The sequence below is a fragment of the Leuciscus leuciscus genome (genome assembly GCF_965113295.1).
Source record: "Leuciscus leuciscus genome assembly, chromosome: 5".
NCBI classification, from domain to species: domain Eukaryota; kingdom Metazoa; phylum Chordata; class Actinopteri; order Cypriniformes; family Leuciscidae; genus Leuciscus; species Leuciscus leuciscus.
The window spans coordinates 20,866,363-20,892,964 of NC_138729.1; the positions used below are offsets into that span (position 1 = coordinate 20,866,363).

Consider the following 26,602-nt stretch of genomic DNA (forward strand, 5'->3'; position numbering starts at 1 on the left):
ACTGTATGTGTCTCAGTCATTTGGTAGTCTTTTTAGTGAGGTAAAACTGCCATGCTAACCTCCTAACCCACTTTAGATCTTAAGTGAAGAAATTGACTGAAACCACTGACTGACAATTATGAGAACATGTGCATTTAAAATGTACGCAGAAGAGAACAAGTAACGAAAGTTAGTACACAACATAGGCTGACATGCACCTCATACAGAGACTAGAATAGCCCATTTCTTGTTGTATATGATTCATGTTATTTTATGGATATTTTTTGCTTTGTTAATTAGGAACACATGGCACGAATTCGGTCCTTAGCAACTATTGCTTTATATAGCCTCAAGTCCAACAAATGTAAATCTCAATAGAATGTGTTCCTCTCATTCTGCTATTTCCCGTGAAATAGAGGGAAAAATCTTCAGGGATTTTGATCTCATTACTGCTGAACATGAAAGTGTTTTAAATTTCAGCTCAATGTGATGGTCAACACTTTAGTCAAAGCATTATATAAAAAAACAAGAGCACACTTGCCTTTGTTGCCATATTTGGGTAATTTAAGTCCTACTGACTTTGATTTAAAAATTGACAACACATTGACTATATCGGTACACATTTAGTCCTTTTGTGAAACATGTTTGGTTTCCAGCAACAAAGTCTCTAGTACTTGTCCTCAATAGAATTCCCTCGTGTATTGCATCTTTTTTCCCCCCTAATAGCCTAACCTGACCATATTTAAATTAGAGAAACCCATGCGCAATTACACTCTATAGTAACAAATATATATGGTCACGCTTGTGTTTGACTTTTTTTCTGAAGTAAATTCTTTTTACAGCGCTAATGTATTGGTTTGGTAAGGCTATACCCAAAAGAAAACATAGCCTGCACATGATCGTTAACTTCATCACCAACAAGCTAACAGTCCCTCCAAAGATTGTATAGGCTACTACAGATTATTTCATGAAATTAACACTGATCGTCCCCATCGAACATATATATTTCGAATATAAATAATACTGAATATTTAGCAAATGTGGTTTCTTGCAGTCGCTTTGAATGCTGAACCACAAATAGCTTTTAAAGGCGCTATAAACCAAAAGATTATTTAAATTAAACATGTCAACGCCAGCATTACCTGGTAGGTTTACTGAAAAACAGTATGGATCACGAATAATTAGGGCATAGGAAAACCCGCATATTATTTCTGTGATTCGGTCATTCTCTCTTTATGTGAAAGAATAACGAACTTGAATGCAAAGAGCAGTGCTCAGTAACATTTTCAGTGACATTGGGGTCAGCGAAAGTTCTTGTCATTGTACTTAGAAACACCGTAACATCACACGTAAAATGTTTACGTGCATATGAAGGACAATCATGTATGAGTATCAAGTGATTTCCTTGCATGGTTTTAACCAATCATACGAGGCTGCACATGAATTTCTCTCTATCTCGGTACAATACATCACATTTAGTGCTCCTATCGACCGGCTTACATGCGGCATTATACATATCTTAGATTGATCACACATATAACTGCTGCTGCGTTCCTTGAGAAAACATCTGTCCTTACACAGATCCGTTCGCGATCACATCAAAGTAATAATAGTCTGCGAGTTTAGATGGATTTGTTTTCTCTTTCTCTCCACTTCGTTTCTCAAAACTGTGGTGATAGAAGAATAAACCCTTGTTGCCTTATTAGAGGGACGGCATTTCTGTATATCTTCCCTTTGACTATGAGCAAGCGTTTCAGTTCAGCCTGGGAAAAATATTAAACATTAATGCGCTGAAACAGGCATAGATCTTTGAACCAGTCGGTAGCAACGTCACAGAAATTGTATTCTGCGCACGATGCTGACTCCAGATCATATAGGCTATAAAACGCACGTGCTCCCCAAAACCCGCACAGAGAATAAATATGCCACCAAAAGTATTCGAATGCTTGCATTTGTGAGATATGTGGCATTCTATAGAGGTTTTACAGTATTTCAAAACTCTTCTTGACGGGCTTGAAATTTTGTGTCAATGTACTGGTCAGCGTATTAAAACGTTCAGAAGAAACAAACCTAAGTGCTTTTTGGCCTTCCTTACCAAACAAAAATATGCATGCATGTAAAAGCACACCCCAAAAAGCTCATTAATAGCATGAAGAACATTGAATTTGCTGAGAGCGAGACAAGTGTTGCCTATTTCCTTTTTAATAGTATAGTCACCATCACACAACTTCACGCGACCCTTCTGCACAGGCATATCATGGATTGAGCAAAAAATGAAAGGCAACATCCAATAAAAAAGAAATAGCGGAAATATCAAGACGAAACAAACAAAATGTATTTGAAAATGATATATTAAAAGTGCTTTTGACTTTTCATGTCTTTTATCTCTGACTGATGATTGACTCAACACACACACTCGCACACACATACGACCAAGAAAAAGTTTCACCGGTGTCCTCTCCTTCAAAATGTCCATGAGGTCAGATTTTGCCGAAGTTGCATGTCCATAGCATCAAGTGGGGGGGGAAGGCTCAACCATCAGTGAAATTGTCATTGCGATTAGACTGTGTCTTATTTGTCTAATGTTTTTCTTTATTTTTAAATTCTCACTTCAATTTTAATTCTTGGAGAACATATCTTCAACAACATATATCGCACTCATTATAAGAAGCAAAAGGTTATATCAAAAATCATTAGTATAGAATCACAGAAAAAAACTGGTTTAGAACCAGAAAAAATACAAAACAGAGATACATAGACACAGGACATTTCTTATAATTGCTTGGAAATTTCTTTCCCGCTAAGTCTTGCTCATTTACTGCGCATATGATGTTCTTCATTTTAATTGTACGTATTTTGTTCTTTACAAAAGAAAAACAAAAACAAAAGAAAATGAAAATAAAGACTAGTATTTTACAAAATGGAGAGTGTTCTTGATGACGGCGATGGATTTGCACGGGAGTACGTCCAGTTCTTTAATCTTTGTACATTACATATTCCATTTCGGTCCCAGAAGACAAAAAAGAGTGTCTTCCTAAGTGGTCAGAAATTAGGTCCTATATATATAGTCTTCTTGAAAGGGCTTGCAGAATTTTGGTCCTTTAGTCTTTTTGTCTCACTCGCTCATTCGGATCATTGAATGGACATGTAGGGCCAGTTGAAGCTGCTCCCGGATAATAACATATCCCTGATGAGGGTTTCAATGGGAGTTTTACCTACCAAGCGAACGAAGAACAGCTGTTCAATTACTGACGAAGAGACAGTGCGGAGAGAAGGCAGTCGCAGCAAAAGCTTGCCAAAGCGACTGGGCTGGTTCGGGTACTGGCTCCTCACGTACTCCTCCAGGGCGCACTGAGACTTCTCTTGCAGGCTCTCGATGTGTGCAGCATCTGACAGGCCGCAAGCGTCTGAGTAGACAAAACACAGCACAGAAAAGAGGCCCAGGTTATCATTCAGCATCAGCATTACGTGTTGTTGACAAAGTGAGATGAACAAACACGAGCCCAACATCATGCATCACGCAGCGTATGAGGCTGCCTGTAATATAAATAAACAATACGACTGCGCAATCCCTCAAGAGTAACAGAACGTATTCCCTGCGTTGTAGGGGACATACCACATGCGCGCTCACAAATCAGACTAAACAAAGTGTTCGTAAGGACGAGGGTGCATAGTAAGCTTGACTGAAGAGGATGGAGAAGGCGTCAAACATGGAAATATCCAGCTACGTATTTGAAAGAGAATTTGGCATGGTAATAACAGAATTATAACCTAATTGCTTTCCAGATGCTACCGAGTCATTTCTCGTGCGAATCCCTGTACCAGCAGTTGCCTCTGCTGTGAGTTTGAATGAGGAGGCAAGGCCGCTGGAAGCAATCACATTTATTATTGGACTTGCCTGAGGACACAATCGCCTAAATTTACGAAAAAGACATGTATTTTACAGAAAACTGCTCTGGGTCAATAGTGTATGTCAATTAATGACATTACGTCAAACATGTTTGCAATAAACGCCAATGAAGTAGCCTAAACACATAGCTCAACCACTGGGACTGCTAGAATCAGTTCAGCCAAACGTCCTCTCTCTTGAACACCATCGCCAGGCCAATACGCATTTTGTCAGCATTCTAATATGGCGGCTCTGTTGAAGATATTCAAAATAAGAGTTTACGTCTTGTTGAATTTACGACTTAAAGTGTAATGGCGTTGTGTGCAACGTGCCTCGGCGGACTGATCTTAATTGGACTGGACTAGAACACACTGCGGTCAAATACAATAACCTTCTGAACTTCTGAACTGTGCTAAGTCCTTGCTAAAATCTCTCAGTAATGTGACCTCATGGGCCACTTTACGCTGCAGAAAGCACTGCTATAAAAACAGAGACAATTCAGCAAAATAGCCTACAATATTGTGTTTCGTACGTGTAGGAATGCTACTGTTAATAGTTTACTTAACGATTTACACTTAATAAGAAAGAACTCGAGGAAGATACAAAACTATGGGGCGCATTATGAATTGTTAATCCATCACGTGAAACATATGACTATATGTTCAAAATGTTATGCAGCACTTCGGCCTGGTAACAAATCAGAAGATATAGTCTACTAATTATTATCGAAACATATTGCTTTCAAGTCTTACGAATAAGGAAAACCTGATATACCGAAGTGTCTAGAAGTTGTTTTGAAACGTTACCCAGTCCAGACCCAAATATCTGAGTGCTTTGTAATTCATTGTTAAGAATGGCAAGGAACGTTCTGTGTGAGACTGACGTCATTGAGAAAAGAATAGCCTATAACGTTACATTTCGGTGGCAAAGATTAGATGTTCAAAACATAAACAAATGTTTTTACATTTTTGGCATGCTTTACATATGCTAATCAACACTAACGCATATTTCTGAAAATTAAGGCAATACACAAAGTGTAAACCGAACCGTGGCCTACTTAAACTAACTTGAACGCCTCATCTTATTTTCACCTTAGGGAAACAGACTACATATTTTATGGCTATACTACAGAACATAATCAGTAAGCTATAGTCTCGTTTTAGACACGTTTAGTTCATTTAGGCTATATATATATATATATATATATATATATATATATATATATATATATATATATATATAACAAAAGTTCAGGCTTAACACACACACATACACACACATATACATATATATATATATATATATATATATATATATATATATATATATATATGTATATGTATATGTATGTGTGTGTATGTGTGTGTGTGTGTGTGTTAAGCCTGAACTTTTGTTCAACAATCAAAGACGTTTAGTTGTATTGACTTGATTGTATATCCAACTGCTATATATATATATATATATATATAACATTCATAACATTTCATTTAAATTTTAGCATATGAATATCAAATCACCGTAATTAAGACATAAAAGTACGCACGTAATAAAATTACGTTGTTATAATATCAGAAACAACAGTGCGTAAACCTTAATAGTGTTATTATCGTTTGTTGCTCAGAAAAAAAAAACTAATATATTAAAAACATATAGTACGATGCTAGAGGTGTGATGGCAGTTTGGTGTCGATCAATGTTTTGTCAAAATTGTTATAGTTTTTTTTTTAATAGTTTTTTTTTTTTACTATTTGACAAATTAACCCATCATTAAATTGACTAACACCAGTCTGACGGATATTTCTGCGAAGTCTAAAATAAATATAATTTTAAATATTAGGCTACCCTAGCTTAAAAGCAATTGTTAATAATAGCAACCTTTTCTCAACAGAGAGGGCCCCAGATGTATATTTGTGTATGTAAACTGTGGCATCGTATACGACTGTGAACAGTGCAGATTTAAGAGAGATATTAATGAGATCTACACTTGATTGAACAAATATTGGCCTAAATATTTTCCAAAAATATAGAATTAATGTGAAATGCATATTCAAGCTCATAAATTGAATTTATGCTTTATTGTCAGCCTCCACTAATATTGCAAAATAATATTATCGGTTGACTACAATAATAGGCCTATATGACACTTTGTATTACATTAAATATTAAATATTGTGAATGTATTTTAAATACATTTGAAATAGGTCTACCACTTGTGCGCTAAAGAGATTTTACAGCACAAAGCCAGCTTGAGGCCCACTATGAAGCTTCGATGCCGAAGCTTATCCACCCCGTATTGCATTGCCCCCTTATGTCTGTAAGTAGGCCTCGTCTCACACACTCACCTGATGTGAAGAGCACTATTGCCTTAATGCAGCTGTATTCTGCAGAATCGACGTGCAGTGCTTTGAGCTTCTCGACTTGTTCCTGGAAGATACGAATGTGATCCATGAAGGCCACGACGCGATCCGCCGACATGGGCGAGGCGTGCAGGCCGGCAGCGGCAAGCAGTGGGGCCACATGTAGGGGCATGGAGCACTGAGCCGCGTTTAGCACAAATAACTCGCTCCATGTCAGTCTGAGCAGGGACACCTGGTCGGTGATCTGCAGGTCTGGAAAGAAAGGGATGTTCCTCGCCCATTCCACAGCACTGAAGAGCAGACGAGCCGCAAGCTCACAGATGTTCTCGATCCCCATAATATTATTGGGCTGCATGCACTGGCTGCCATAGCGAGACGTAGGATAAGGCTCTGCCCGAAGTAGTAACGAGATGTATCCGGAGAGATAGCAATGACCATTCAGAGGATCCCCGTTCGTTAGCGCGTACTGGCCCGGGTTCGGTTGGGTTGGAGGCATTCTTCCTCGCTGAACCGCTGACAAAAAGAAAGAAAGGGAGAGGAAATGTACATCTAAAACTGTGAAACATCATGTTGAAGCTTTACTTCGAGTGCATGAGTAGTATGGACTGCTGTTTAACATCTACGAAATTTCAACTAAATTACAAACTATTTGGCACTGCGTTTCGGGGGAAAGAAATACTTTCAAATGGTCCTTGAATTCATATAACCTATTATTAGACGGTGATGTTTACCTTTGTTTATGTACTTCAATAGCTAATATGAAGACATACAAACTCTCTCTAGCTCTTTCTCGTTTTTTTTTTTTTTTTTTTTTTTTTGTGTGTGTCTTCACACACGTACACACGAACACATTACAATTGTTTATGTTTTTTGTTTGATTTGCATGTTGTAAACACTGTGGACGAGGATCGATCTTAAATCTCGACTACTCAGAACTAGTTCAATTACAGCAGCCTCTTTCTTGTTACAAATACTACACTCCAATATTACTTTACCTGAAATATACATAGATTTATGTGTAGTAATAAGTTTACAGGCAATTTAATGATTAATATACTAACTCTCAAACTGATTTTATTTTTTGGATCCACAATCGAGCACGAAGACTTTGTTTTAATTATTGGTAAAAAAGCATTTATATATAGGCATTATCTTACGTTGAACTATTTCTTATTTTAAGACAATTTAGGGGTCATTAATAGCAGTTTCGTTCTGCTCAGTTATTAAGAGTAGACTTGCAAAGGCCATTGTTCGCATACAGCTTAGGCTGAGAGGGGACAGACAGGCCTCTAAACGCTTATTCTAAGCTACGGCGTAAAAACAGATGCACATCTTATTTTCAAAGATAAAACTATAGCACCTTATTTCATTTAAGTGTACAATAAGTGGTTAGTGCGTGTAGTAGTCTTTTCGGTAGGCTTGTGCAGTCTTTCAGCACGCACGCGCGCGCGCAAACACACACACACACACACACACACACACACACACACACACACACACACACACACACACTTTATCCTTCTCTTTCTCTTTTACACGCATACAGTGTTCATAGGTGACTTTAATATATCATGTAATTGGCTGAGTTGAAAGGGTGCATATGATGCTTGCCTATCTATGTGAACAATATCACTTGAATTAGATGCATGCTGCTCTTGCCTATGCGAGCGGATTTACTACTGCATGTACGCGCCCTCTGACACTCTTTAGTAAGCAATCACAGCGAATTTATTTCGCGTTTGTATGTGTATATGTGCGAGCTTTATGTAACAGGCTCTGAACAATAAACATGTGTGTAGCAATAGAGTGTTGCGTTTAAAAAAATATATTCACCTTCCCGCCGCATGCCCACTTTTAAACATTTCTTCAGCCGACAATATTGGCACTGATTACGATGGTGCTGGTCAATAGGACAGTTCCTGTTGGCACGACATGTATATGTTAAGTTCCTTCGGACACTCCTCTTGAAGAAACTTTTGCATCCTTCGCAGGTGAATTGACCATAGTGCTTGCCGCTCGATTTGTCCCCGCAAACAACACATTCTATATGCTGCTGACTCTGTCCAGAATTCTGGCTGCCCTTGTCGCCAGCCGTCCCTGGTGTGGACGGGGGTCCTGGCTGACTGGGAGTCTGCGGAGTGTGTGGTGCCGCTGACGCCGCCTGCTGTTGCTCCCTCGCCGGCTGAGCTGCTGGATTGGGGCCGCTCGGAGGTCCTCCGGCCACGTCTTCCTGCGGATCTCGCCATACGCTAACTACCATTGCCATATCTCGGGCCCGAAAAGTGCTTTCAAGCGAACTGGTCGCTCGGATATCGGAGCAGGGAAAAGGGAAGTCTTGAACGAACGGCAGCGCGAATTCAAATCGGAGCACTCAATCTCATAAGGAAAAAAGTAGAAGCAGAAAATGATCAATACATTCAAAATACCGCAGTCGATAGAAAGGCACCCGATCAGGATATGCAATTGTCGGGAGGCCAGTTCCAAGGTAAATTGCAGACAGCCATTCGGGAACCCAATCGTGTATAGAGAAAGCGATCCCAGACGCAATAAAAAAGAAAATCAGTTTTCTTAAAAAATACCGCAATAAAAATTCTTCACGTTGAAGCAAAAATAATAGCTTTCTGGTGGACCGGAGATCCAAAGTGCTGTGCAAAATAAATTCCCCTCTTTTTCCTTCCTTGCTCCTCTCTCCGTCTTCGCGGTTGAAGAGGAGGAAACACTGAAGAACGGATTTCTCTATCTATGTTCATGAATAAAGCTCATCTGGTCCGACGAAAGAAAAAAAAAAAAAGAAAAACAACGTCGCCCGAGTGCCTATGTAGTTTCACCTCTCCAGTAGGAACAGAGCAACGATAAAAAGAAGAAGGAAAAAAAAAGCCAACTAATGGAATATGTAAGGAGCAGAGACTCAAAAAAAGAATGCGTTTTAACGGGAGTACCAGCGGAGCAATGTTTCCGAAACGGAGATCTGCGCGAATGTCTGTATATAGTGAACTTTGACACTACTATTGAAACTGACACGTTTCTATGGAGATCGCTGCGCCTTATATGGTGCTCGTGTCAAGGAGCCAAGAGAGGGGCTGCTGGCAACTGATAATCAAAGGCGACTGACTGGTCAGAACCCTGCATCGGGGGGGAGAGAGAAAATGGGAGGCTAAGGTTAGCCAAGCCTCCTTCACTCCATTGGTTAGAGTCCTCGCTCCTCGCTACCTACGACTGAGGGCTCTGACAAGCACAATTTACATTGCGCTCGCCCCTGCGCGGCTATTTACTTTGAAACCCGATTAGAATGGACCGTCTATTGTCACAAAAAGAGGAAGAAACCCCAGAAAGAAGCGGCTAAAAGCGGGATGAAAGCAATAAGCGAACTATACGCGCACGTGAAATATAAACAAATGCGAGGCAGAGAGAACTGCTGCGAGCCTCACAAAGTTGAAAGTATTGTGTTCAAAGCTGTAGTCTTTATTACAAAAATACCCATCGCAACATCCAGATTTCAACTATGAAGGTCCCATTGACATTTTACGTAATTTGACAGAACAATACTGATTGGAAACTGCGTATCAATGCATAAAGCAGATTTTCACGCGTCACTTATATTCATATAGTTCTCAGTAAAACGATCAAATAAATAAATGAAAAACGTATTGGGACTCGTGATGACTATAGTTTGACTAAAAAGATATCAGTATAATGGAATGCTTTAGCAGTGATAGGAAACAGATCAAGCAGCCAGCCAGGGCACAAAAGAGGAATCGGACTATTATGATATTGGAAAGTATAAAAATCCATCGTTCAGTGTGTTTTAACAGATTATCAACGATGGAAGTTTTTTTGTAGACTATAATGCGCAGGGAAACCGGCTTTTTGTGCATGAATGCCGAAGGCTGCGCTGTACAGGCTTATAATGTCTGGATCGGGCTGCCATCTAGCGTACAGTAGACAATTACAGCGACATAAAAATGAGTAATTTATTGTCATTTTTCGCATGTTCCTAAATGTAGTTCAGAGACGAATTACGCTGTGGGATGAACTTATCAGATTTTAATTTTATTGATGTATTTATGACACTTAGGCTATATGATGATTTCAAAGTCTTACTTTGATCATGATCTAGTGCAACTTGATAATCATTAATCCTGTTTTATTTAGCAATGCCTATACTTAGAAATGAGTTTTACGGAGAAACAAGTTTTGGTAATTGCCAGTTGACATAAGCGAGATGTTTAAAAGCAAATTAAGCATGCTATTAAATAAACCTCTTAGTAACTTTTATCATGACAAACTATTTCACCAGAACTCTGCTATATATGAACTCTGCTATATATGAACTCTGCATCAACGGTCCAAAACTGTGCGAAAGAAGTTAAGAGGAGGCAAACACCGACATCCGTCCGTTTACGAAACCCTTACAAATAGGTAGCCTATTTTCAACTCGACCGCGGAGCTTCCTCCGTCTCTCCTCACACCGATCCGCAGAAACGCACGCTGCTGTCCTCTGTTCTTTGCAAAGGTGAAACGAATAAGATTAAAATGAACAAAGAGAAACTTCTTAAAGTGTACCATCAAGGTTTTACTCCACAGACAGGGAAGAGAGCGAGAGGGGAGAGAGGGAGAGGGACAGCGAATGGGGGAACACAAGGCACGCATGAGAACAGTATTGAAGAAATGGTAAAGTGGACACTTGGACATTCAAAGTGCGAGCGCCCAGCGACTGGTGGGTATCATACTTTGGGATCGGCGGTTTCTCAGTTTGGTCCATATTTGAAAGGCAAGTACTTTTATCACTTTATGCAATCCCAGATTTTTTTGGGGGGTGAAATTCATATAAATATCTCGCAATGTATACGTAAACTTGTATCAAACTAAAACCTCAAATACTCATCAAATTAAGAACGTGAGACTGTCAGGTGAAAGCAATGCGGATACAGACCACGGGAGATCGGTGGATAGAATTCTATCGATCACTTGCACTTGCCTACTTACTCTTAAAAACAAAAAAACCTCTAACGTTGTAGTAACGCTGAACATGACTGAACGTTTGACTTTAAGAAACGCCTTTTCACCTGTGTTATTCGTCTTGTATGATCTCGTAATGGGAAGATCGATAGCAGTCTGTTTGTCTAAGTGATAATGTCAACGGATTAAAAGGACGATTATACGATAGACATGTTCAGAATAAAGTAGGGCTGACGCGTGTTCATAAAAAAATAAACAATTTTGAGAAGAAGCAAAAAACCAAATTAAAGAAGTATAAATGTAGCCTATAGCCTATATCTGCCTTTAAGGATTTCCTTAAATGAGTTATCAACATACTTAAAGGCAATCATGGCACAATTAAAGAGAGAGAGAGCACATTTCACCATATATTAGGCTACTTATTTTTATTTTTTGGGATCATTATATATATATATATATATATATATATATATATATATATATATATATATATATATATGTGTGTGTGTGTGTGTGTGTGTGTGTGTGTGTGTGTGTGTGCCTATTTATATAGAAATATAGCGTTAGGCCTTGTACTCATCAAAAAGCTTTTGTTAGTCATGAGTTTGTACGTTTTATCGATAGGAAGCAAGTAAAATAAAGTGCAAAACAATGTTCAAAAAGTTAGTTACAATGTTTCAAATGGCAGTATAAAGGATAATTATCATTATAAAATTATAAAATAAAATTAGATAATCATTATCATATGACTAAGTTATGTTATCTATTGAAATCAACGAAGGTCGAAGAGAAGCGTCTTAATGCTGTAATGTTTTGATGATGATGATGATGATAATAATATTAATAAAAATAATGATGGTGATGGTAATTCATCGTTTCACAGGACCTCATGCAATTTGTAATATAGTGTTATATTTCTTAATGACCGTGCAAACTCGTTCAAAATAGCAATAAACAACATATACCGTTTAGTCTAATGCATGCACCCGAAGAGCTGCTCGAGTAATAAAATCCCACGAATGGCAGACCTCCTACCAAGTGAGCACGAATGTAAATACGCTCGGGTTAGATGCTATAAACTCTAAGGACACCGCAGGGATAAAACGTTCCTTATTTTATCAGACACCTATGATGTTACTTTTATCCAAAGTCACATTGAAAACAGAATAAATTGTACATTTTTTGTGTACTTACATTTACAGTTTTTACAGTAAACATCTGAACCTAAAACACTCTAAAGAGTTAGGTTTGTAGTTTATACCTCTTCGTCTCCGTACAGATAAAATAAAGCTTCCCTTGAAACTGAATTGCTTGTATATCGCAATGACTGGATCATACTAAAGACATATCTGAATTGTCTGTTGCTTGATACCAGGCCTGTCATGAGCAGTTTTAGAATTTAAGTAATCATTACATACAAAAGTATAATATGAAGGTTTAAATATATAGGCTAGATAGTAAAAAAAAAAAAAAAAAAAATGCATGACAGAAAAATAAACTTGAAGAAATACAGATAAAAAAAAACAAGTAATCAACAAAGCAATATATCAAAACTTTCATCAAAGTAGAGGATCACTACCTTGCAAGTAACACAACGCGTTTTAGTTAAAATTGCGGATAATTTAAATGTGATAAACATTTTGGGAAGCATTTGCTTATGGTATAGTTTTAAAGTTATCTACGTTGTGAGTGTTGCATTGAAGAAAGCAAATAACGTTAAGAGAGACATTCTGTTCTAGTTGGTTATATTTTGCTCTCTGCAATAATCTCAGTTTTTAAACACGTTGCGCGCCTCTCTAATGCGATGGTGGGTTTTTGTCACTTTGTGAGTTGAAAGGGAAGAGGAGGGGGCTTTTGTTCAATTTGATCCCTAACTATTTGGGGGCTCAGATTGGTGTGAAAGGGACGAGAAGGTCACTTGAAATCGCCTTTTATCCACTGCCATTTTCTCTATGGATCAGCAACTTTCAATGGACATCATCTAATCGCTCTTAATGGAAAGGGTAGTGGGGAGAGTTGTGGAAAATATCTTAAACTACGCCACTTAATATTACTGCATGGGCTATTTAAAATACGTACTCGTTAATGTTTCGAACAAAATCACTCCAGCATTCCCCCCACCCATTTGTGTTTCATGCTTGAAGATTTAGCTGAATATTGCCTATAGGCGTAATAAACAGCATGGCAGTCTCTTTATATCTTGGGTCAGATAACCAACTAAAGCTATGTAGATTTTTTTTTTTTTTGGAGGAAAAACAAACAAACAGATTATAATAAATAAATAAAAAACACTTTAACATCTCTTTATTTACAATGCACATAAACAGGCGAATCATCTTACTGCCAGTGTGGGGCTCTGTTGATGGCCTATAGGATGATTACGGTGGTCGTCACGGGGGATGAAGAAAAACAGGTATGAAAATAGGCCTATTCTTTTTTACAGCTTATAGATTTTTGAGTGGCCCACAAAACTAAATGCATTGTCAAATTCCGAATTAATTATAAAATCGAGCTGGCTGTAATTGTCCACAATTGGGGATTTTTTTTCTTTCTAGTTAGCTTGTGGTAGGAGTTTACTTAGAGAGACTGTCAGTTTATGCTGGAGGTAATGGCTTTATTGCTCACAAACCATCATCTATTTAGAGCTTATGTACTAATTGCCTTGGATGGCCTCATAGACCAAGATCATAAATCCGTTAGCAGTTAAAACGAGCCCAGACCCATAATTAGGCTAACTTGCGCTTCTGACATTCCCTCAAAAGGCATGACAACCACAACAATGACACTAAAGTATACGTATCGTATGTTGTCAGCAAATCCTTAAAGAGCTCCATTTCAGATATTAGGCCCTGTAGACATGGGAAGGAACTTATCAGCATACAGAATTCATAAAAGTCTTAAAATAATTAATTAAAAATAAATATTTGTAATGACAGTAAACTAGGTGTCGACTTGTCTAGGTGTTAGGCTACTTAAATTAGTTTTTAGCAAACACATGGGGGGATATTTAATAAAGATAGCCTATAAGGGCTAGGTTTCCCGAAGCAAAAGAAGAAGGAAGCAGAAGTAAAACGTCAGGTGCACGTAAGTAGGCTACTTAATCTCTCGGGCATGTTTTCTCAAAAGCATCGCTACATAAATAGAATGTAATCGTTTTAAGGAGAGTCTCCACCCGGGCCATAGCAACCACTCAGCTTCTTTACATGCATTTAAAATGATGTTTTTTCAACTTTTATTTTGTTTTTAGTTCATCAGAGGCAATGGGACATTTAATAAACAATATTAATGCCTTTTGATAATTTTAAATTCATTGTAGCCATAGGATACCATACATCCTGGGAAAAAAGTGTGTAAAAATCACAATCGGTTTGGAAAGCGGCACTTAACGGTGTGCGCATGTCACGTGATAGGTCTGGATTTACTTGCAGACGGTAGGCTATAACTTAATGCAGGACTACTTTGATAAACAAATAAATAATAGCAAGAGAGAGAGAAGCTATATTTTTAATTATGATATTGATGTCAGAAGACAACATGTGCTCTTAAAATATTTTTAATAAACAAAATAAATGAATTAATATTTTATTATTTTAATTATGAATAATTATGAAGTTAGCATCGATATTTATAAAATATTATCTTACCAAAGCCATAGTCCTTCATTTGACTAAATTCTGTAATTATTGAAAACACTTGCACAAGATGACACAATTTCCACTTTAGGCAGTTTCACACTCTTCGTTTTGGAGAGACCAACTCTTCGACATATTGGAGAAAGTCAATGCCTTAGTTAAGCACGTTTGCACCTGACTGCTCCTGTAAACGTTGATGTGCTTGTTTGTTTGTAAAATAAAGTAGGCCTACGGACGTTATAGTTACTTACGATAAGAACGTATAGCCTATACCGACCTGCAACCAGCACAGTCGTATATCGCGTTGTGGTATATGGTTTACATGATTGAAAATAGTCATATAGTCCTAGCCTTCTACTGTAACATAAAAAAGCAAGCCTATATCCAGATCTATTATCCTATTTAACGTTGTTAGTGCAAGATGTTTTAGGAAACAATGGGTTAAGTTAGTTAGGAATTCAACACAAAAAGTATCCTACACCCCAATATAATTTATAATCCAAGAGATTGCCGAGAAACCAAATGTCCACCCTACTTTTATCTGCTTCAACCTTTTGTCATCGCGTTTTGTTATGGTTTCACAACGAATGTCCGAACAAGAGCAAATCCTAAATAAGCACACCGCTTAACACGAGCGGAAGTCTTCTTAGCAGAGAAGAGCAACGATAAGCGACTGTATTTGAGGGGGAGAGCTTTTGTTGTGTGAGGTATGACTCACCTCGCATATTTATAATGGTCTGTTTAAACCGACCCGCAGAGGGAATTTAATTGGAATTTCGTCTGTCTTAGGCACTTCCACGCTGGAAGACAGACGAGATTAATTGCCTTAAAAAGGGTGATAATGTACACGTGCAGGACGACTACAGATAAAGACACCTAATGTCTGACTTTTCAAAAACAATTTTCAGTTTCACTCAAACTAAATGCTTTGCCGTTGTCTAATGGTAAATATGATTAAGATTGGCACTCACACACACCTCAGGTATTTTGAGTTGTAAGAGGTTCAGTGATAGAAGTGAGAAAAGATCATAAACAATAGCTCAAACAAACATGCTATATATATGAGTCATGCCACATTGTTTTTATTTTTATTTAAATAGTAGGCCTACTATAAAACTATTAATAGATTAACATTAACTCCTACAACAGTCTTTTGTCAAAAAAAGTTTGCCCCCAAATGTCCTCAAACTATAAGTTAACATTCTCTCTAAAGTAAACTTTAAAATACGAAAAAGTACTCTCCCTTATACTGTCAAACATGCAGCTTGAAGTATCAACATGTAGATATATTTTACAGTATCAGTTACAAATAAAGAAAATAGCTTCCGACCTGCTGCTTCTTATAAAGTGAAAGCAACAGTTCTATGGAGCAATGTTGAGTCATAAGGTAAAATAAATTGGGTTTGTGAGTAATTTTCACTTTGCTGAGTAGTTAGTCACATTAGGGTTTTAAGGCAAATACTGGCAGGTTGTTTGAGGCTATCTAGAGCTCCAACAGGCAGCTAAATTGATGACTCACTGGGTTCAGAAATCCTTTCCCCCACGAGTGTCCAGAACAGCTGTGTATAGTCAGGAGACTTTCTGAGTGAATGATGTGTGTCTTTATTTAAGAGCAAAGTTGCTTAAATAGCTAATAAAAGATGGCACAAAAAAAAAAAAAAAGGATGATCAAAATCAGACAGAGCTTCACCGGCTCTGTCTTTGAATATGCACCAACACATAGAAGGTATATTCTTGTTTACAGGAGCTTAGAGCACAAGGCACCTTATAAGGTACATCACAAAATATATAAACAGTAAACAGGACACGTGTGTATAGGTGTGTGCACAAACTGTAGTGTAACATTAAGGTTCTTTTCCAAGTTATTATGGTAACACTTTAAAATAAGGTTTCAATTGTCACCATTAGTTAATGTACAGTGTTAAATAACATGAACTAACAACGAGCAATACATTTGTTACATTATTTATTTATCTTTGTTAATGTTAGTTAAAATACAGCTGTTTATTGTCATGTTAGTTCGCAGTGCATTAACTAATGGTAACAAATACAACTTTTGGTTTTAATAATATATTAGCAAATGTTGAAATTAAGATGAACTAAGATTAATAAATGCTGTAGAAGTATTGTTCGTGTGTAACTGAATTAGTTAATTAACTAATGCAACCTTATTGTAGTGTTACCGTTATTATTAACTATTTTTGACTCATAGTACTGTCAGTGTATCATTATCCTGTGTACCATTTCATTATTATTTTAATATACATTATTTATAGTTTTACATCTGCCAATTTGTTTTAGTTTGAGGAACAGAACCCATCTAAGTATGATGATCTTATTTCCTGGAATGTCTGCCAAGAGCAACTATAGTTCCCTACAAAGCTAAAACCCAGTGGATATAATTTTTGTCACCAATGTCCAATATTGTCTCTTACACAATGATCCATCATGTGACAGATAGGTTTGTCTCAACTGTGCTCAGATTTATAGAAAACAAAGTGACATACAAATATCTCAACCTATCAATAATAGCTTCCTTATCACATAATTTGCATAATGAAATAACAGAGCAGAAGTCACTTACATTTTCTCCCTTCAGTCATCAGACACAAAACAGATTTGCTGAAGATGTATTTTGTTTTGTCAGAATTCATAATATCCATAATCCTCCAACTAATTGTATAGGGTGTGGTGTAGTGTATCTATGTAAACAATGCATATCATACTGCTAATCTGTTTAGTCTCACTTCTAGTTGCCCTCAGTCATATGTTCAACAATGTCAAGCATCCTCAGTCACAGTAGATTCAGTTCAGGCCTTTGGATTTAAACAACAAAACCTGAATCAGGAATCAGATCAAGAGCAGCACTCATGATTTACTTATATGTCTTGTCACTAAGCAAAACGTTTCTTTGTCGTTTCTATCATATTGTTTTTGACTAAATATAAGGTTTTGAACACTGCTACTGTCATGTCCACTTTCAATTCAATACAATTTGAATAGCGCTTTTTACAATAGTTTCAAAGCAGCTTTAAAAAAAAAGTGTGCATCATTACAATTTAGAGTGATCTATCAGAGGTGACTGTGTCCAAGTAATGTATTTTAGAAATGTACATATTAATATAATGTTAGATAGCTAACAGCATTTATTAATTTAAGGCAGAAACAATGAGCTCATTGAGGTAATTATTACAAGTTGTGAACGTAATGATTACAATACATAGAAAATTAGCATTGGTGCATGTTGATTCAGTGTCAATGGCATTAAAATAGGGAATATGGCAGTTTGGTCACAAAAAAACAACTCATCCCTGTATTTTCCTTTGCCTCTGTTCGTCACTCTTTTTGTCCCTCTTCATCAGAATATGTCAATAAGCTAGTAATAGATAGTTGCAGTGACAATGAAGAATATACTCCTTGTCTGTGCATCTATACATTTCCTAGCAATCGCTACACGAAGGCAATAGACACATAACCTTAGAATCTGACTGTCTCTCTGCTTCTCTTTTAAGAAAGTGCTCAGTGAACTTTCAGCTAAACGGGACAGTTGCACACTCTCAATAAGTATTATCTTGTTTTCTGTTTTTCTTTTTCAGATTCTCAAAGACGGGCAACTATGAGCTATCTGCATGCTTTAGGTGGAAAAACACATGATCATGGTTTGATTATACTTGAACATACACACACTTACACTCATAGAATGTAAAAACAGCACCTGCATCTCTGTTTGCTCGTATTACTCTTGCAGTGTCCCTCTATCAGTTCTATCTGTCAGCAAAGGAAAAGAATGCAACCATGATTCCATGAACACACATTCCTCAAAGCAATCTCTTTGTCTTTACCTCATAAAACATCAACCTTTGATAAATATAGTCAGGTTACCAGAGCTATTATTTACAAATCTGTGAAAAAAGCATGTTTTTGAAAGTGAAAGAGGACCGATTACAGACAGCTGTGGCACTCCAAATGTAGCTCTCCACCCCATGGTTAGGACAGCAGTTAGTGAGGGACTTCCTGCATGGAAAGCTGTGTATGTTTTCCTTCAGTGAATTGAACATCCTGCAGATCTTAAATTCCAGTCAGCAATAAACTCCCTGACCTCTGAGCACAAAATTAGGCGCATCATATAAGCAAGAGACAAAAGGGGAAGGAGGGACTGCAAAACAAAACCGAAAGATAGAGATAAAAGAAAATGACCAAGAAAGAATGAGAGAGAATGCAAACTCACACATTTCTGTGCAAGTTTTCTTAATTATTCATTGTATGAAAAAGATTACGAAACAGGAAACTAGTTTACAAGATTAATTATTAGCAGTTATATTTTCAATAGCAGGGTTTTTTGTAAGTTAGTCACAGTTTAAATTAAAAAAATATATAAACTAATAAAAATATAAATGTCTGTCTCCCTTGCCTGACCTATTTTTTTAGATGTAACCATAATGTCATCTGTTTAATCTATAGTCAAATTAATATATTTTTGTTACCAATTGATTTATGTTACCAGTTGAAACAAATTTGTTAGGTTACATGATGACAAACTTATTTATTTATTTATTTGGCAGTATAGCTAATTAGAGAAACACCTGGGACAATGAACAAAGCAATCAATATAAATAGATTTAGTCATCGTATTGTAATGCTCATACATTTCCAGAGTCTTTTTACATATATGTGAGATGATCCATTCATTTATTATGACACATGCATGCAATATTAGGGATCATCTCATACTGTATTATTTAATTCTATGTCTGAAAACACAATGATGTTTTTAGCCATGAAAGTGTCAGATTTAATCTTTTATTACACGGACAGAGTTGTCAGTTGCAACATATGCGGTGAACCCTATCTGCCAATATGTTTATTGAGCTATTATCAATTGACTGATGAAACAAACTACTCACCAGTCAACATATGTTCCTAATTTGCTAGATTTATTTGATTTTAAACCACATGTTTTCTGCTTTAAATGATTATGAATGTTTGCAACAGAGCATTCTCGGCAGATCACAAACAATATGTTTTTACAATTATATGTTTTTGGCATTAGGAGCAGTGGTGAATTTGTCCTGGGGGGGGGGATGAGATGCATTTTTTCCCATGTGGTATTATTTAATGGAAATAATCCATTATATTATTCATGGTAATAATATGTAACTTCTGCCTCCTCATACCACAATCACAAAATATATTGATTGGCTATATATTCAGTGTTTTTGACCTCCTTCCTCTTGTCCTGAAATATCCCCATATTGCTAGTCATCTATAAGAAAAAGTTTAAAGGTAAGTGGCATTCCCTCATTACCTTGAAGAGCTGGCTCTGCCTTATTTATGTTCACCATCCCCTGGGGTTTACCTGTGTAGCAGCACCAAAAGTGCAAAACAACTAATAAAGTATGCCATACTATATTGTAAATATTACATTTATAGCAGTAATTCTCTATGTATTGATTTAAAATGCAGAATGTATATGATCTGACCAGTGTTAAAGTTTTACATATCTGAATGCCTCCAAATAAATTATTTTGCATATGTGCATATTAACATCTTTTCTTCTGTTTCTCATTTCCTGCGTTTCTCTTTGTCTGAAATCACATGCTTTATCTGGAGTAGTATTGTGTACAGCTCTCAAAGGACAGAGATGTTTCCCAGAGCAGATCACATGACCCAATCATGTGCTATCATTGAAGTTGTTCTCTTATTGGTCGGTTACTCCACAATGCCACATTTGCACATACTGTATCATAGTATTTTTGTTTTTAAATATTTCTTGTGTTAATTTAGAGATTGGGGGCTGGAAGGTGAGATTATATATAATGTTAATCTTTACATGTGGTTATAATGGTGTATTTTGTTGATGATGACACTTGCTCTGCTTCAGGAAGCAGGTCTCCAAGGAAATGCACTGCTGCATCACAGTGCCTGATCACTGGAACAATGTGAGTGAATGTTTAGCTTTCTGAACAAAGCGACACCACATGATGTGGTGGGTGGAAAAGAAATCTCAATGCCCCTCTGTCGTATTCTTTCTCTACTTTTTGGCTCTCCTTCATGTACTGTACCATGTCTGTCAGTGCTTCTTTACTGACGTTTAGGTGGTGTCGCCGACAATCAACACACAGTAAACACCACAGACAGTCGACTATGACGCGACCTTGGAACATGTTCCGTGCAATGACCATTATAAAATGCTACGTCTTTCATCTCTTTCCCTTTAGACATTGGGCTGCGGGATTGCAGCTGTGTGGCGGGTGCCACCAGACTGTTCATGTCTTGCCTTGTGTGTATGTGTGTGCGAGCGAGCGATCCCTTGGGGCTCTCTCCCTCAGCCCTGGCTCCCTGATTCGGTGTGTAAAAGCACCCCTGAATGATGGATTACTGTGTCAGTGCGGCCTGCGAAGGATTAATTTGTTTCATTGATTTCTCTTTAGGCAGAATGCCAGCGTTTGCTGCTTCCCACCTCCTTCCCGGAGACTCCCGGCCATAATAGACGGTAATGGCCTAAGACAAATCAACCCGTTTCTTGTAAAAATAGCAGCAAATAACCCCTGACTTTGCCTCACGAGCGTAAACCAGAGAGAAGCTCGATTCTGACAGCCGCATTCACAGCGGGCATTAACCCCAGGAGAAAGCTCGCGCTCCACTTGAACAAAGCCATAAGTCTTGAATACTTACGTCCCCCACTCACAGCTCAGAATGGATTGGTAATGACCGACTGTCTGGCTGTGCAGGTTATGTGCGCTTCGCCTCGGCCAATCACAGGAACGAGTGACCTCCGAGATGTTTACAACACCATCCTACCAAGCAACAGTTTCTGTGCATTAGCTGAACATATGGGTATCATATTTAAGCACCACAGTGAGAACCCTAACAAATGTAGCCTATAAACACTCACCCCTGACTGTGTTTGCTAGCTCTGGGGCTGTCGTTGTGATGTTGCAGGCCTGGGCAGAAGATGAGAGAGTGTGTGGAGCTCCGGCCAGGACCCTCTATGTGGACTCTAAAGGGCCTGGAACACATAACATGCACAAACACACACACAACAAAATCAATCTGATGTGCATCCTCAGTCAAGTGGTGGTTCCAAGTCTTTAGTTTAGAAATGTTCTGAGTGCAATACTTCAAATTGCCAGTAGGGAATTACACCTTGAAATGGTCACTTCAGGTTTGGGTCACATGAGCATAAGTGCCGTAATTCACCTTATAAAAACAAGTAACTGATATCACATCACCCCGCCTAAAATGGCCTGTGTTTGAATATTTTCAAGTGAAAATGCATTGCTTTGTTACATTTATATGTATGCATTTGGCAGACATTGCCTTCAAGGTACACATTAACATTTTGATCAGTTCTTGCTTTCCCTGGGAACCAAACCCATGACCTTAGCATTGTGGGCTACAGGAAAGCCTGTAATATTACACACTAGTTTCTCGAGTTAAAGACTCTCTCTCGCTTGTTCTCTCTCTCTTTCTTCCATGGTAAGGGCATAGGCTAATAGTTTATAATACAAACAATAAACTCTTACTGACATTTAAGGACAAACTAAAGATATTTCAATATTATATTTGCAGTCCAGTAATTTATGCTCACAAAACAATGAAGTCTTACACAAATTAAATTATGGTGGTTCTTCTCCCATCAAGTCTTGAATGACCAGTTCAACACCTTGCATGCATCCACAATTTGAACGTGTTGAAATTACATTTCAGTTACAGTATACCAGGGTTGATTTCATAAAAGTTTGATATGAATACACGCATCCAATACCATTTGCCATTTTTTAAAAGATGTAGGCCTACTCATTCAGGTTTGATGTCTCCATCTCTGTTTGTTTGAGCAGAATTACTTACTGTCCTTCCACTGAAGGCACTGAGGTGCAAACACTCAACAGACCTTTTTTCCCCACCACAGACCAAATCAATCCTAATGCCCTTTCAGCTCTGTCTAGAAACAAAGTCCTTCAACATTGATGCTGTGGGTGAAATAAGGTAATCTCAGCTATGATACTAACTCATTGCTAGCCTCTTCCCAGGATCCTTGCTGTCAAGAGCTGTGTTCCTCTAAAAAAACAACAGTTCTCAGGGGTCCTTACATCCTTAAGTGGCTCCAGAAAAGGTTAGTTGTCAGGTAATTGTCCAGCTGCGGTTGGGCTTATCTTAATCACAGTGCTTCAGCATAAGCCTGGGTCTGTGTTATGAAGAGGCTAACGGTGCTAAAGGGGAGGGTGGCTAGCTGAGGGATTTTGTTGTTCTTTTTCTCTTTTCTTGCCTGCCTGGTGTGCTGAGATAGCCAGAGCAAAGTATAGAAAGTTAGCGTCAAGCTACCACACATAATGTGGACAAAGTGTCGGAGTACTGTGATACACACAACAATATTTCATACAGAAGAAAAACAAAAAGAACAAATGGAATGGAAACGCAGCAACACCTTTGAGCCGTCTAGAACCAAACAAGCAAGTCAAGGCACAATCCTTTTGTCATGGTTTGTTATGTATCTGTAAAGTGCAGAAACTTGAGGGTTTGTGAAGCCTTTGATGTTGCCACTGAGTCACTGTTTAAGGGGAATGGTTGGAGGAAAACTGCATTCGGGATCCATAACACTATTCAGGGTCTTTTGGTAACATTGAACAAAATAACAACAACTAAGAAGGCCTCTTACAAGGGTCAGAAAATGCAACCAAACTATCTATTAACTCAGTACTTCGAAGCCAAATTAAAATATGCAAAAAGAGCACAGATCTCTGATCATAGAAACGTTAAAACTGTAAACAGGGTTCATTCAACCGTTGCAGCCATTTATTCTGATGTAGTTTGCAGTGGTGACACATAGTCTGCTGTCATTTTGCTCCGCCGACGTCAAAGGTCGAACACAAACTATAAAATATTTGTCGGGGGTCCATCAATAATCCTGACATGCCGACCCATACAGTACAAAGCTAAAGGCAGAATGAACTGTCTCGACAAAAGCATCTGGTGCACATGTTGACCCAGAGGCCAAAAGGTTAGCAGCCAGACTCCTCTGCCCATCCCCACTATGCTTTCATATGTTCATTTGATGGTCGCTGTGGCAATTATAAAGGTATACTTCAGCCAGGTCTAATGGACTAGGGGCAAAGAGCAATGCCTTTACAGTGGGGACCCAAGTCAAAGGTTAGCATGGCCATAAGACTGATTATGGAGCATTCGATGAAATGGAAAGACACAGGAAGCGCACATGCTCAACTGCTCATCTTTATGCATATCTTACCTGTGAACATGTCTTATGGAAAACACATTAATGATTTTAGTTGTCATGCAGTAGATGCTGTTTTTGTTGCCTAGATTGCCACCGGCTTTTAATAACTATTAAATATGAATGGTCAAGGTCATGAGGGTCACAGTCTGCATTTAGAGTGTATGACCAGTGCCACATGTAAAGGTTAAAATGGAATTGCTTGTGCCAAGTTTATGAAGAGCCCCATTTATGCGGGCCAGCCGGGGTGATTTATGACCGGAGATAAGAGGAAGGATGGGTGGAAAACTCTTTCTTTTTCAAATGCAATCAGCTTCTGTAAATACGCAGCTTACTTATATCCATCACGCTGTCACAGGGAATCGCCGTTCCTTTGCTTAGATGAAATAACAGCTTTTGTCCGGGTACCGACAACTGTGCTTTTGAAGAACAGTTGTTTTATCATTTTGTGTGTGTGTGTGTGTGTGTATGAAGCTCACTTTCCAAGTTCCCTCATATTAGCCTCTGCAATTACATCATTCTAAGCATACCATATCACAACATATTTAAAAGTAATCACTCATTTAATTATCTGTGTAATCCATTGTAACAGCAGTCCTATGTAAGCAGACGGCATAGTTAAAAGGGAGGATAGTCTCATAAAGGAGACTCTGTTCATTCAATTGGTCATATAAAAGGAAAACTGTATTTTTCTTGGCATCTGATTCAGAAGCGACTGCATGTCTCATCATTCTACCTGCCCCCATAACTAGGTAAAGTTATTGCATACTTGGTCTGGTTTAATTTCATTTAAAACAATTAATCTTGATTGAAACAACCTGAATTTTTGGCATTCCATAATGTGTCCAATAGGTCAATTTGATCTGCTATCAGAACAGCCACATATATTCACAGCTAAAACTGCAATGTTTTGTCACTGAATACCACGGCCAAGAACATTTGTGGGTCTTTGGCCCTTAAATCTGAAAACCACTCAGTGGTATGATCTTTGTGAAACTGCACCCCAGTGGCTCAGGGTCTGGCTGAAATGGAAAAAAAGAACGAGAGATGTGCTTTGAACTCTTTGCCAAAACGGAAACACGGTCTAGTGCTGCTCATTTTAACGAGTCGTAAGAACTATTTTTGTTCCCTCATATAGCAATAAATTTGGTCTTTCCTTTTTATGTAAGCTTAATGTTTTTCTAGGTGTGGATCAAAGGGCGATAATTCAGAAAACCATATGCATCAATACATTTTAGCTCATGCCTCTCAATGTCACACACAAATCCTGTTTAATTTTTACTATATGTTGCACTTGGACTTCAGCAACCAACTGCAGCGGTGAAAGAATGAAAATATATGGAGCACTGTGGGAAAAGTCAAACAAAAAAGTTAATACAACAAACCAAAATATTGGTTTGATGACTGACATTTGAAATAGGGCATAGGATGGATGTAATTTAAGTCTAAGTACACTCTTCCCTCTTTTCACACACCCCTCTGGGTGACTGTTATTAATGCTATTTCCTCTTGTCATATTATGTCATACGGGACATTTAAAGAACGTCATCTTCTGTAAGGGCCCTGCATTCTGCCAGTAGTCAGAGTACAAATTATCATCAGACCAGACAGAGTTATCATCACTGTCCTCCTATGTGTTACAAAGTGCTGTTCATCTCTATTCTCTATTCTAGTTCTTTGAAACCAATTTATTATATTTTTTTTTCCTGCAACATTTCATATCAGAATTTTTTTTTTTTAAGGCTAAATTATTTATGATTTGTGTGAATTTTGTGTATGAGCATGTGTCATGTTTTGTCTCTTATTGGGAAAGATCAACCACTCCTGGCTGTTTGTTTGTGTGTTCAGGGAGCAGGGCTTTGCATTAAAATATGATTATCAATAGTGTGATCAATAGTGTCAGCCTCCCATTGTGTAATTATTCTGGCCTCCTGTATCAATAAAGCTGCAATAAAGCTGTCATGTTTGATCTCTTGGTCGTGAACATGTTGTATGCAGTCAAAAACTTGGGGGGCGGGGGAGACAAACAGCACTTGTAGCTTATATCATATCCTTATATCTATCAATAAAGAGATTCCTAACATCATTCAAGTATGGTCATAAATGCCCAGGCAATAAACCTGCACATTGGATTGTGTCTATTAATGGAAGAGAGCATCAAGATATTCAGCATTTTAATGGCATTAAAAGTTATCAAAGATAAGAAACCAGGCTGCATCTTAAGCGATATGATATCACACGAGTAACGTTAATGTTCAGACAAACACCATAATTGCGAGTGTGATATGTAAGGGATAATGTATAGCGTGGCGGTTGTTATAGCGAATAACAACCTCGACAGGCTGAACGGGACGCGGAGGGGTCTTGAATCAGCCTGAAGGGGTTGTTATTCGCTATAACAACCGCCTCGCTATACATTATCCCGTTTATTACATGGCTACCTACAAAATAAATAAATAATTTGACACAAAATATTGATTTAAAAAGGAGTTTATTGATTTAAAAACGATTGTATTGCTTCCGCTAAAGAAAATAGTCCGTTCCGCGTCCATAGC

At 37.9% G+C, this 26,602-nt stretch overlaps 1 protein-coding gene and 1 long non-coding RNA gene across 5 annotated transcripts; one reads left to right on the forward strand and one right to left on the reverse strand.

Annotated features, from left to right (window-relative positions):
- Positions 1-2,163: 2,163 nt before the first annotated feature.
- nr2f1a (nuclear receptor subfamily 2, group F, member 1a) lies at positions 2,164-9,228 on the reverse strand. The gene is made up of 3 exons (XM_082170043.1): positions 8,058-9,228; positions 6,210-6,737; positions 2,164-3,386 (listed from the first exon to the last, which is right to left on the reverse strand). The coding sequence occupies exons 1-3, from the start codon at positions 8,488-8,490 to the stop codon at positions 3,112-3,114; spliced, it is 1,236 nt and encodes a 411-aa protein (XP_082026169.1). The 5' UTR covers positions 8,491-9,228; the 3' UTR covers positions 2,164-3,111.
- Positions 9,229-9,478: 250 nt separating this feature from the next.
- Positions 9,479-25,743, forward strand: LOC309499032. 4 transcript variants are annotated; one of them, XR_014206098.1, is made up of 5 exons: positions 9,479-10,995; positions 13,511-13,596; positions 18,412-20,754; positions 21,034-21,162; positions 21,247-25,743. It is a non-coding gene; the product is annotated as an uncharacterized lncRNA (long non-coding RNA). The 4 variants fall into 4 exon arrangements; XR_014206099.1 differs by having other exon boundaries at positions 9,479-10,737; positions 10,809-10,995; positions 18,412-21,162; XR_014206096.1 differs by having other exon boundaries at positions 18,412-21,162.
- Positions 25,744-26,602: the final 859 nt, after the last annotated feature.